At 45.8% G+C, this 12,030-nt stretch overlaps 1 protein-coding gene across 1 annotated transcript in view; it reads left to right on the forward strand.

Annotated features, from left to right (window-relative positions):
* Positions 1 to 12,030, forward strand: part of HERC2 (HECT and RLD domain containing E3 ubiquitin protein ligase 2) — a 1,611,099-nt gene that overhangs the window by 1,204,422 nt on the left and 394,647 nt on the right. The window contains 1 exon segment of the mRNA XM_078658234.1: positions 9,345 to 9,500. Within this exon segment, the coding sequence (XP_078514360.1) occupies positions 9,345 to 9,500 (156 nt within the window).

Consider the following 12,030-nt stretch of genomic DNA (forward strand, 5'->3'; position numbering starts at 1 on the left):
GCATCCAGCCCCACACCCTCCGGTTCCTGGGCCGGGCGAGATTCGAGACTTCCTCGTGGCCATGAGGACTCTCTTTCTGCCCTCGAGACCCGCCGGTGCTCCTTCGGGCCCTGTGGGTCTGTAGGCCCGACTGGGGGTCCTAGCGTGCTGGCGGTTTGGCCCTGGCGCCATCGGCGATTTTGGACCCGGCGCCTCAGGACCCCCCGGGATCCAGGCCTGGATCCCGGTCGATGCCAGTCGACCTCACGACTCCTCCGCTGGCGCCGACCCCTATAGTGCCACTCCTGGCACCGTCCTCGAACGACGCCGCTCCCGGTTTCAGTCCGGGTCCGGCGTCGGAGCAGTGCCGCTCGGCGCAGTCTCCGGCGTCGATGGGTGAGCAATTCATCTTTGACCCGGCTCCGTGATTTATGCCGGTTCATCAGGACACGGATGAAGGGGAGGACTGGGAGGGGTCTGAGGACCCTCTGGCACAACAGTGCCAGTTAAGTCAGGACTGGGCAGATGAATTGGGGGAGGCCATTGGTCTGACACATCGCCTGACACTGGTTTCATCTCTCCTCCCTCCGTGGCTATGGAGGAGGGTGCTACATATGGTGTGGTGTTGCGCAGGGCAGCCAATCGCTTGGCTTTTGGGCTCCCTGCTGTGGCCGTGAGAACTAATCTCCTCACCGAGGTGCTTCAGCCGCCAGTAAGCTCTTCGGAGCCTATGCTGCCGTTCAATGAGGCCCTCGCGGACGTTCTGATGGGCACTTGGTCCAAGCCCTCCACAGTGCACCCTGTGGATCGGAACGTGGCCCGACGCCGGCTCCGGGCGACCTCTGCTTTCTGTCCGTACACCTCATCCTGAGATTCTAGTGATCCAGGCCTCTACATGGCAGACCGCATTCCCTACCGCTCCCCCGGATCGGGAATCCAAAAGGCTTGATCAGTTTGGGAAGAAACTGTTCTCCTCAGACAGCTTGGGGTTGCGGTCTATTAATACCGCATGCCTTTTGGGCCGTTACACCCACTCTCTGTGGGATACTTTGGCGGAAGTGCTGCCTCAGTGTCCGAAGGAGGCCCAGACACGGCTCGCCCAGGCTCTTGCTGAGGGACGGTGACGCAGCACGGTATTCCATCCTGTGTGGACTTGATACCACGGACTCACTAGGCAGAGCGATTTCCACGACGGTGACGATCTGTCGCCACGCCTGGCTGAGGTCTGCCAATTTTTCAGGGGATATCCAGAATACTCTCATGGACATGCCCTTCAATGGCCGTCATCTTTTTGGCGACAAAGCAGACGTTTCAAGGACTCCATGGCTACGGCCGAGTCCTTGGGCCTGTCAGGTCAGCGCCAGCAGACTTCTGCTTTTCGCCCCTTTCGTGACCAAGGAAGGTGCACCCCCACACGTTCGTCCAGTCACAGGCTGCAGAACCAACCTCAACGCAGTTGCGAACGTGGTAACCGCCATGGCGGTGCAGGGGGACAGAGGCCCGGTCAGTCCACATCCACTCACACAGCATTCGCCTCATAGCCCTCCTAGTCCGAGCTTTCAGGCCTATTCTACGCAAGTAGGAGGCAGGGTCCGCCATCACCTACTCCACTGGCGTACCATCACTTCGGACAGGTGGGTGCTGCAAATCGTTTGAAAGGGTTACTCCCTCCTCTTCAAGGCGACCACTCCAGCCATGCCACCGCAGTACCACCGCATGTCGGAGGATCACTTGATACTTCCGCAAGAGGAAGTTACGGCCCTCTTGGCCCTCGAGCACGCTCTAGGGCCAGAAGTAGGTTGTGGTTGCTACTCCCACTACTTTCAGGTTCCCAAGAAGGGCAAAGGGAGCCTGCGCCCTATCTTGGCCCTCTGAAGCGTCAACGGCTTCCTCCAGAAGGAGAAGTTCAAGATGCTGACTTTAACTCAGGTCCTGGCTGCCCTGGACCCTGAAGACTGGATGGTTGCGTTGGACTTGCAGGACGCATATTTCCACATCCCCGTCCTGCCGGCGCTACCTGCGGTTCACGGTAGGCCACGAGCACTTTCAGTTTACAGTGCTCCCCTTCGGCCTCACCAGCGCCCCTCGGGTGTTCACGAAAGTGATGGCGGTGGTTGCAGCTCATCTGCGCACATTAGGGGTTCCAGTCTTCCCCTATCTCGATGACTGGTTGTTGAAGGCGGGCTCGCCCCAGACAGTCTTCTCCCACCTCCAGACTACGGCCGATCTCCTGCACTCGCTGGGATTCTACATCAACATGACGAAGTCACACTTGAGTCCCTCTCAGAAGCTCCTCTTCTTTGGAGCGGTTCTGGACTTGGCGCAGTTTCGGGTTCATCCTCCCGAACAGCGGGATCGGGATATTCAGGCTCTGATTCCGATCTTTCAGCCTTTATCCCAAGTTTCGGTCAGGCTGACGCTGCGGCTCCTGGGGCTGATGGCCTCCAGCATCCTGCTGGTACATCACGCCCGGTGGTGGATTCGGGCTCTGCAGTGGGACCTGAAGTTCCAGTGGGCACAGCATCAGGGGCAACCTGTCTGACCTCGTCCTGATCTCAGAGGGCACTGCGAATCAGCTGCAGTGGTGGCTCACGGACCGCGATTGGGTCAATGGCAGATCCCTCTTCCTTCCCCAACCGGAGCACATAGTGGTTGACGGATGCATCCCTCCTGGAATGGGGGGCCACATGGGAGAGGCGGAGATCAGAGGCCTCTGGTCTCCAGCTGAGTCCCGGCTCCATATCAACCTTCTGGAGCTGCGGGCCGTCCGGCTTGCACTGAAGGCATTATCTTTCTGTCCGGGAAGTGTAGTGCAGGTGTTCACGGACAACACCACCGCCATGTGGTATTGCAACAAACAGGGCGGGGTGGGGTCGTGCACCCTTTGTCAGGAGGCTCTGCGCCTCTGGATGTGGCTGGAACACCAGGGCATCACCCTGGTGGTTCAACACCTGGCAGGTTCCCTGAACGCCAGGGCGGACGAACTCAGCCGCCGGTGCATGATGGATCACGAATGGCGTCTGAACTCATACGTGGCGCAAGGCCTCTCTCAGCAGTGGGGAGAGCCTTGGTTAGATCTATTCGCCACCGAAGAGAATGCTCAATGTCATCAGTTCTGCGCGTTGGAATTTCCAAGGCGGCACTCGCTCGGAGACGCTTTTCGTCCCGAGTGGAGCTGCGGTCTGTTGTACGCCTTTCCGCCTATACCACTTCTGCCCAGAGTGCTGAAGATGATCATGCGCGACCGGGCCAAAGTCATCCTTGTGGCTTCGGATTGGGCATGAAGGTACTGGTATCCCGAGCTACTCAGCATGTCAGTCGATCCCCCGATTTGTCTTCCTCTTCAGGAGGACCTTCTGTCGCAGCAGCAGGGGACGGTCCTGCACCTGAACCTCTCCAGTCTCCACCTGCATGCGTGGAGATTGAGCTGCAACAGTTGAGGCCATTTGACTTACCTCATGAAGTCTGTAATGTCATTCTGGCAGCCAGGCGTCCCTCCACAAAAACGGTATACGCCTGCAGGTGGAACAAGTTTGTGGCATGGTGTACAGCAAAGGCTGTGGATCCACTCTCTGCCCCTCTTTCTGAGGTTCTTCTCTTCCTTCTTTCTCTTGCCCAGCAGTGCTCTGCTCTGGGCACTATCAAGGGCTACCTTTCTGCCCTTTCAGCCTTTCTAAGGCTGCCTGATCAACCTTCTTTGTTCAAGTCCCCTATTGTAACGCGTTTTCTGAAGGGCATCACACACATGTTCCCTCCTGTTCCGTTTATGATGCCTCAGTGGGACTTGAACCTTGCCCTTACCTTTCTGATGTGCGCTCCCTTTGAGCCACTTCACAACTATCCTCTCCGCCTTCTTACTCTGAAGACTGCTTTCCTGGTTGCCATCACCTCTGCCAGGAGAGTGAGTGAGCTCCAGGCTCTTTCATCCAAACCCCCTTTCCTTTCTGTCCATCCGGACAAGGTTGTGTTGCGGACTAGACCCTCTTTCCTGCCCAAGGTTGTCAGGGCCTTCCATATCGGGCAGTCTATCACCTTGCCCACCTTCTTTCCGCCACCGCATCCCTCAAAAGAGGAAGAGCGGCTCCACCGTCTGGACCCAAAACGTGCGATTTCGTTCTATCTAGATCGCACACGCCAGTTCCGGGTGGATGACCAACTCTTTGTTGGTTACGTGGGCGCTAAGAAGGGACTGGCGGTGCACAAGAGGACCATCTCTCGGTGGGTCGTCTTGTGTATCAAAGCTTGTTACTCCTTGGCGAAAAAGGAGCCTCCTGTTGGGCTGAGGGCCCATTCCACTCGGGCCACGGCGGCTACTACTGCCCTGGGCCGGGGAGTCCCCTTGCAGGACATCTGTCAGGCAGCTACGTGGGCCTCGCTGCACACGTTCGCAAGACACTACTGCCTGGACAGCCAAATCCGGAGGGATAGCTTCTTTGGCTGTTCCGTCCTCCAGGACTTTCTGGTGTGATTATTGGTTTGCAGACCCACCACCGGGGTTGGTATTGCTGGGGTATCTATTCTAAGGTAAGGAATCTAATACTAACCTGTTTCTTTCAGATGAAAAAGTTACTTACCTTCGGTAACGATATATCTGTAAGAAACAGTAGTTAGTATTAGATTCCTTACCGCCCATCCTCCCCGTTCTGCGAACTGATATCTAGGGTTAAGGTCATCCCCTTTCAGGGCCCTAGTTTCAATGGCACCAGTGTTGTTTTTCAACATGGCTCTGCGTTTCTGGCGCGGAAAAGCTGTGTCTAAGAACTGACGTCAGCGCGCGGAGCCGGTGCCTAAGTACTACGACGACGTCATCACGGCGCCGACGACGGACGCGGAGCCGCAGACGACGCCTACCGACGCGCAAGGGTACTGCTACGCAAAAATTTCCGGATCCAGTCTGACGCCTGGGGATATTCTAAGGTAAGGAATCTAATACTAACTACTGTTTCTTACAGATATATCGTTACCGAAGGTAAGTAACTTGTTCATCAATCTGACAAGCAAAGGGTTATGTCGGAAATCTCTACGAATTGTATGTATAATACAAAAGAACACTGAGTCATGGCTTTTGCGAAAATGTGCATAAGAAAGTGGTACATGGTATCGAAAGAGCTGGTGGCTTACAAATGTAATATATTGTTTGCAGCAAGGGAGAAAACAAAGTAAACAATTGCTCAAGTTACTTACTTGTGTAATGATATATCTGTGATGTCCTCTCCTATGTTTGAATAAGCTTGGTGCAAGTTTTGTAGAAAATGCCTGACCCTGATGTGCGCCAATATCTTGGTATTGAAGGAGGTTTGCCTATTTTGAAAATATTTAGAAGTTCAAAGAGGGGTGACATTTAACCAATTTGGGACCATCTGTTCCCCTTTGTAGCTATTATTGGAACAATAATAATTGTGAACCTGCAGTCCCAGACGTTTATTGGATGCCCTAACTTTTTATGCATAGTTGGAAAAGAAATACTGCCTGCATTTTAAAAGTCACACTATCTAGGGCACTTCAGTTTACACTGGTAAGCGTAAATGGTGTGTGTGTGATTTTGTGCACTCTGTGCACCTGTGTCTTTGTATATGTGTGTCTGTTTGTGTGTCTGTTTGTGTGTGTCTGTTTGTGTGTGTGTGTGTGTGTGTGTGTGTGTGTGTATATATATATACATATATACATATATATATATATATATATATATATATATATATTCACTGAAAAAACCATAGGTTTCAGGAGTTATATAGTTAGGAATTAGTTTTTTTTAAAACTTTGAAATTCACTCAAAAAACTATAAGTTTTAGTGGTGTTATAGTTAGCTGGACATTTTACTCATACAAAACCAATGAAATCGCTCCTATATAGTTAGTTGTACTAACTATATTTCGCGCACCCGCAATCCACTGCTGATGATGTCACATATTAGATCATTCATGACATGGTCAGTGACATCACTGATGACATCTCAAATGACATCACTGATGACATCACTGATGACATCATCCGGTGAATGTGGTTTGCTTCGTTATTTAAATATGCATTATATATATAGCAATTTACATTGAAGAATGAGTGGATATATATAAATAAATATTTGGATGGAGGATTTAGTAGCAGTGTAATTGACTGTTTACTTGACCAATTTATAATGTCTCACTAAATATAGTGGATAGTGACTAAACTGTGTGAATATCTGTATCACTTTGTCAGTTGTTGTGTAAACTGATTCTACAGTTGGTTACTAGCTATGTGAAAGTCTATATTAGTTATTGATTAGTTAACTGAGTATTTGTATGGGAGTGTGAAAGTGTGTGTGGTTCGGTGGGAGGTGTGTGACTGTCCAAAGATGTGTGAATAGTTGATTCAGTAGATATATGAAGTTAAAACTACATGTTCTAACAGTTTGGGTGACGGAATCTCTTTATGGGTGTGGTGATGAGCAAATATATTTCTCAAAGGTACAGGTCCAACAAACTAGAAAAATAAAAGGCAGTGTATGTGTCAGTTGTTGTATATAAATAAGTATACATAAGACACAATGATTGTGTGAGTGACTGTATGGATAACTGTATACTTGTAATAATGATTTTATAATTCACTAATTATGACTTACTATCTAAATGAATAGAAGAAGTGGTGTTTGTATAAGTGTTTTGCTAAGTAAATATGTAAGTATGATCCATTGTTTGCATAAGTGAGTAGGATGACTTCATATGTGAATAGGATGCGTGCTGTTGTTTAATGTCGATATAGATGTATAAGTATTTTTGATAGTGTTCTATTGTTCATTGACAGCATGTATGAGTGAATCCATAGGTAAGTGATTAGATGTGAGTATACATCTATGAATCACTGAGCGGATTTTTAGATACTTGTATTGCTGTGACAATGGATTTAAATATGATACTCTGCATTTTACAAACAGTGATGAAAAATTGTAATAGTGTATGAAAAGGTGTATGTGATTGTCATGTGGATGATGTCATCAGTGATGTCATCAGTGATGTCATTTGAGATGTCATCAGTGATGTCACTGACCATGTCATGAATGATCTAATATGTGACATCATCAGCAGTGGATTGCGGGTGCGCGAAATATAGTTAGTACAACTAACTATATAGGAGCAATTTCATTGGTTTTGTATGAGTAAAATGTCCAGCTAACTATAACACCACTAAAACTTAGTTTTTTGAGTGAATTTCAAAGGTTTTTTAAAAACTAATTCCTAACTATATAACTCCTGAAACCTATGGTTTTTTCAGTGAATTTCAAAGGTTTTTTAAAATGCGAATTCCTAACTATATAAGGCCTGAAACCTATGGTTTTTTCAGTGAATTTCAAAGGTTTTTTAAATGCTGATTCCTAACTATATAAGGCCTGAAACCTATGTTTTTTTCAGTGAATTTCAAAGGTTTTTTAAATGCTAATTCCTAACTATATAAGGCCTGAAACCTATGGTTTTTTCAGTGAATTTCAAAGGTTTTTTAAATGCTAATTCCTAACTATATAAGGTCTGAAACCTATGGTTTTTAAAAAAAAATTGATTGGTTAACTGGCTTATTAAGTGTATGTTAGTGAATACATATATTAGCGAGTAATGTTTAAATATTTAAATATATGCATGAGTGATGTAATATGTGACGTCATCAGCAGTGCATTGCAGACGTGCAAGTTATAGTGAGTCCAACTAACTATAACGTGGGAATTTCAATGGTTTTATGCGAGTAAAATTTCCAGCTAACTATAACTGGTGTGAAACCTATGGTTTTTTCAGTGAATTTCAAAGGTTTTTTAAATGCTAATTCCTAACTATAACTGGTGTGTAACCTATGGTTTTTTCAGTGAATATATATATGTATATATATATATATATATATATATATATAAAATTTCTATGGCAAAATGAAACCCCTCATTTTGTTCCTTTTCAAATTAAATGTATTAAGTGTTACCACTTTATTCCAATCAAGATGATTTCAGGTGTGCCATACTTTTGTCATAAGTAAGACTGTTAGCGTTCTAGTTGTTCTTTAGAACACTCTGGGACATTCTGTCATTGGGCTATAGTTGGGCTACATCTGGCTGATATTTGGGCTCTTTTGTCTCTGGTGGCCATCTTGGGAGAGTGCATATCAGAATTTTTTAATGAAATATAAGAGGATTTGAGAAGTCACTCAAAATGTGCCCTAATTTTTCTTTCTTCAGCACTAATCATAATTTCTATGGCAAAATGAACCCCCTCATTTTGTTCCTTTGCAAATTAAATGTTTTAACTGTTAACACATTATTCCAATCAAGATGACTTCAGGTGTGCCATACTTTTGTCATAAGTAAGACTGTTAGCGCTCTAGTTGTTCTTTAGAACACTCTGGGACATTCTGTCATTGGGCTATAGTTGGGCTACATCTGGCTGATATTTGTGCTACATTTGGTTTTTTTTCGTCTCTGGTGGCCATCTTTGGGCTACATTGGGCTACATTTGGGCTCTAACATATATATAGCCCAATGTAGCCCAATATATATTTTTTCAAAGTTAATTTTCTTAAAAACCACTGGAGCACATATCTTGAGACATAGCAAAGGCACATCGGGCTACCAGTCCCTACAATTTTGCCAAGTTTGGTGGAAAACCATTCAGCCGTTCGGGCTAAAAGTGAGTCCAACCGCCCTATGGAAATTAACATGGGGAAAACACATTTTGGGACCCCCTTTTATCTCGGCCCCCGCTTGACGAATCCCCCCCAAACTTTCAGGGAAGGAGCGGAGCGCCGCGAGGCAAAGTTAAGGAAAATTTCAGGAAGATTCCTCAACCGGCGCCAAAGTTATTCCCAATAGAATGTTGCGATTTCCCTATGGAAAACAATCCTAACTATATATACCTACTGGCTATCGCCAGTAGGAGAGAGAGAGATATATATATATATATATATATATATATATATATATATATATATATATATATATATATATATATATATATATATATATATATATATATATATATATATTTTTCACATGCAGCAACGTGAAACCGGCCACACAAGCGTACTTCAAAAAATCCTTTATTCAGGGCAAAATCAGCATGACGCGTTTCGAGGTCATATATATATACTGTGAAAATGAACATTGGTTCCAAATCTAGACATTGCACGATGGAAGAAAATGTGCATCTTACACGATATTCCAAAATAATACTTAGAGATCTTGGCATTTATTACTAAGCATATTATGTTCATGAATACATATTTTTATCCTGAAAACAAGGACATTGATGATATGTTGCACTAGAATTGTGATTTTTAAAGCACTTGCTTTGCTTTTTAATACAAATTAGTTTTTTTGTAGCCTAAAGCCTATGATTGTTTATTTTGCCCAGGTGCTGGTTGCCCTTGCTTGTGATCTAGAGCTGGACACTCTTCCATGTTGTGCCGAAACACACAAGTGGGCTTGGTTTAGAAGATACTGTATGGCCTCCAGGGTTGCTGTATCTCTTGACAAGAGAACACCTTTACCGCGTCTTTTTCTTGATGAGGTAATGTTGCTTTAACTCTTTAACCAGTAATTGAAAAGTAGAATCTTCTGTTTTTTTGTTCCAAAAAAGCTCTATTTAATCGCATTGTTGAGAATGTTCGAGTCAACATTTTATCAAGTCATTGAAGTCTACAATTGAGTGAAAATTGAGTGAGATTAGTACCGACTTCTATAGAATTTAAATTGCATTTGCATATAAAGTGTTGATTTCACTGTAGTGCTTTCCATCAAATATTTGTTTTAAATAATACACTCAAGCTTTCGATTCAACAACAAAGAGTACATAAATTGTTGCTATGATCATCTGTAGAGGAAATTGCGAGTGAATGTGGAGCAGTCTAGCAAGCATCACACAAGTTCTTTTAATTAGAAAACTCTTCTGCTTCCCAAACCTCTTTTGTTTTCTTAAAATGGCATGAGATATAGTGCAGTTACGGCATTGTTCAGTGACAATTTAAATGCTTTTTGTTTGGGGGTCCACCACTTAATCATGAGATTTTACATATGGCTGGGACAAACAGAGATCATTAGATCTGGCTGGATAGCTATGACTCTGATCTTGAAAACTGGATAAGTGGATCATAAACCAACTTTCACCCTTGAACCAAACAGTTGTGGGATTCTGGGTAAACACATCTTTCTTTGTGCCTCATAGTGCAAACGAGTAATGTAAATATGTAAAGTCCAGCCATGCAGTATGTTGTGTTAAACAGTCCAAATGACTTGTCATTCAGCCCCCCACATCATACTTTTCCACATACAAAACTCAAAGTTCATGATGCTCCTGTTATATTAAGTGTTCTCTGTTATGGGATGTTGCTGGAGCCCAGGAGAGACTGTATGGATGAGCTCTTTATTAATTTAGACTCCAGAAGAGAAAAAAGGAGAAATCTGGTCGATCTCACAATATGTTTAATAAATTTTACCATTCCATTAACCCCCCTTCTACCCCCATATCCCTCTAACTTCCCCTATGCCGCCCTTGCACTAACAACCTCATCTACCCATCAACAACTTGGCACCAATGTGATGGAGTTAAGTTGTAAGTGAATCAAGAGCATTGGTGGAGGTGCTGAGATGATTTTGTTCAGAGTCCTGTTACTGCCTTGATGTAATTACCAAGTGAATGACCTCTGAACACAAAATGGGTCCCCCCGCTGCCTTATTTTATTCCCCAGCAGCAGCGATGGCCCCAAATTACTTTACCCCCAGGGCACTATCCAAAGAAGGGCCAGCTGTGTTTCCACATTACAATATATGATATAAGAAGGCAATCTGTCCTTAACTAGTGTAAGAGAACTATGAGGAAATATGATAAACTTATAAGGTATAATATCATGACTCAATCTTCAGCATGAGCAAACCAACCACAAAAGGCTAAGTAGCATTCTTTCTTATGTATACCTCTAGCTGCAGACTCCTAACCTTTTTTATTCCTTCAGACAACAAACTGGATCTGGAAACCTTTTTAGCAGTTGCTCTTCTGTGTTGATCGGTGGCGCTATTGGACTCTGTGGCAACCTCGTCCCACCTCCGAAAGGGACACTGGAAAGCTGTATTTATAAGTAACCTGTTCTGCTAACATGGGCTCTTCTTTTTTTTCCCTGTGCCCATCAAAGTGGGATCCGGAGCATATGCCACAAACCTCTGTCAGTTCTTCACCTACTTCCAAAACGTTTTCATGATGGTGTACTAGAGTTATGTCTCCCCCAAAGACTACAGGCTCCAGACCACGCCACACCTACAGGAAGCAGATATTTGTTACAAACCCACATGACTTCTGTCTCTGGTGTCCCAGACTCAAAAATGGTTGAAATCATGTATCTGATAGAGACTACTAGCCGTAGATTCCTTCACGTAGAATTACTCCCAGGCATGAGACTAGATCCGTAAACTTTTTTTCCACAGCATCCCTGCGTGCCGGGGGCGGGTCGACATCACGCGACTCTGCCCAGGAGTCGTCCACGCACTTGACGTCTGCGAGGTCACGTAAGACCTGCCCTGGAGGGCCCATTTCAGTTTTTTCCTTTTCCGCATGCAACGCGTATGCGGTTCTTGCTCGGGCCTGTTTAGGGCCCCCTTTTTCTTCCATTTCTTCTTGGTGGAACAGTGTGCGAATACCTTCGGGCTTCAAAATTTGTACGTTTTGTGGGCGTCTTATGTCGGCGACGGACCCGCACCTTATATGTATGTGGTGTTTGGGGGAGGATCAAAGCACCATTGATTGTGAGGCCTGTCAACAGTTGAAGCCGAAGTCGCAGCGGGAGCGCCGGATGAAACTTCTCTCTGCGCGTCTCTCCAGGTCGACGTCCTCCCCTTGGTCTGCTTCGGCGGACGCCTTCAGATACGGCCGTGGTCGTCATCCTCGCCCTTCTCTGATGTCACGTGAGCGTTGCTCCCCGGTTGATAAGTGTCGCAGTCTGTCCCCGGGGGCTGGTTTCCGGCCTGCCAGGGACGTGGACTATCCACGGGTGATGCGGCCCCGCGTTCGTCCTATCCACCGTTTCCCAGTGTTGGGGCGTCGAGAGTAC

The sequence above is a fragment of the Lissotriton helveticus genome, chromosome 8, assembly GCF_964261635.1.
Source record: "Lissotriton helveticus chromosome 8, aLisHel1.1, whole genome shotgun sequence".
Lineage (NCBI taxonomy): Eukaryota > Metazoa > Chordata > Amphibia > Caudata > Salamandridae > Lissotriton > Lissotriton helveticus.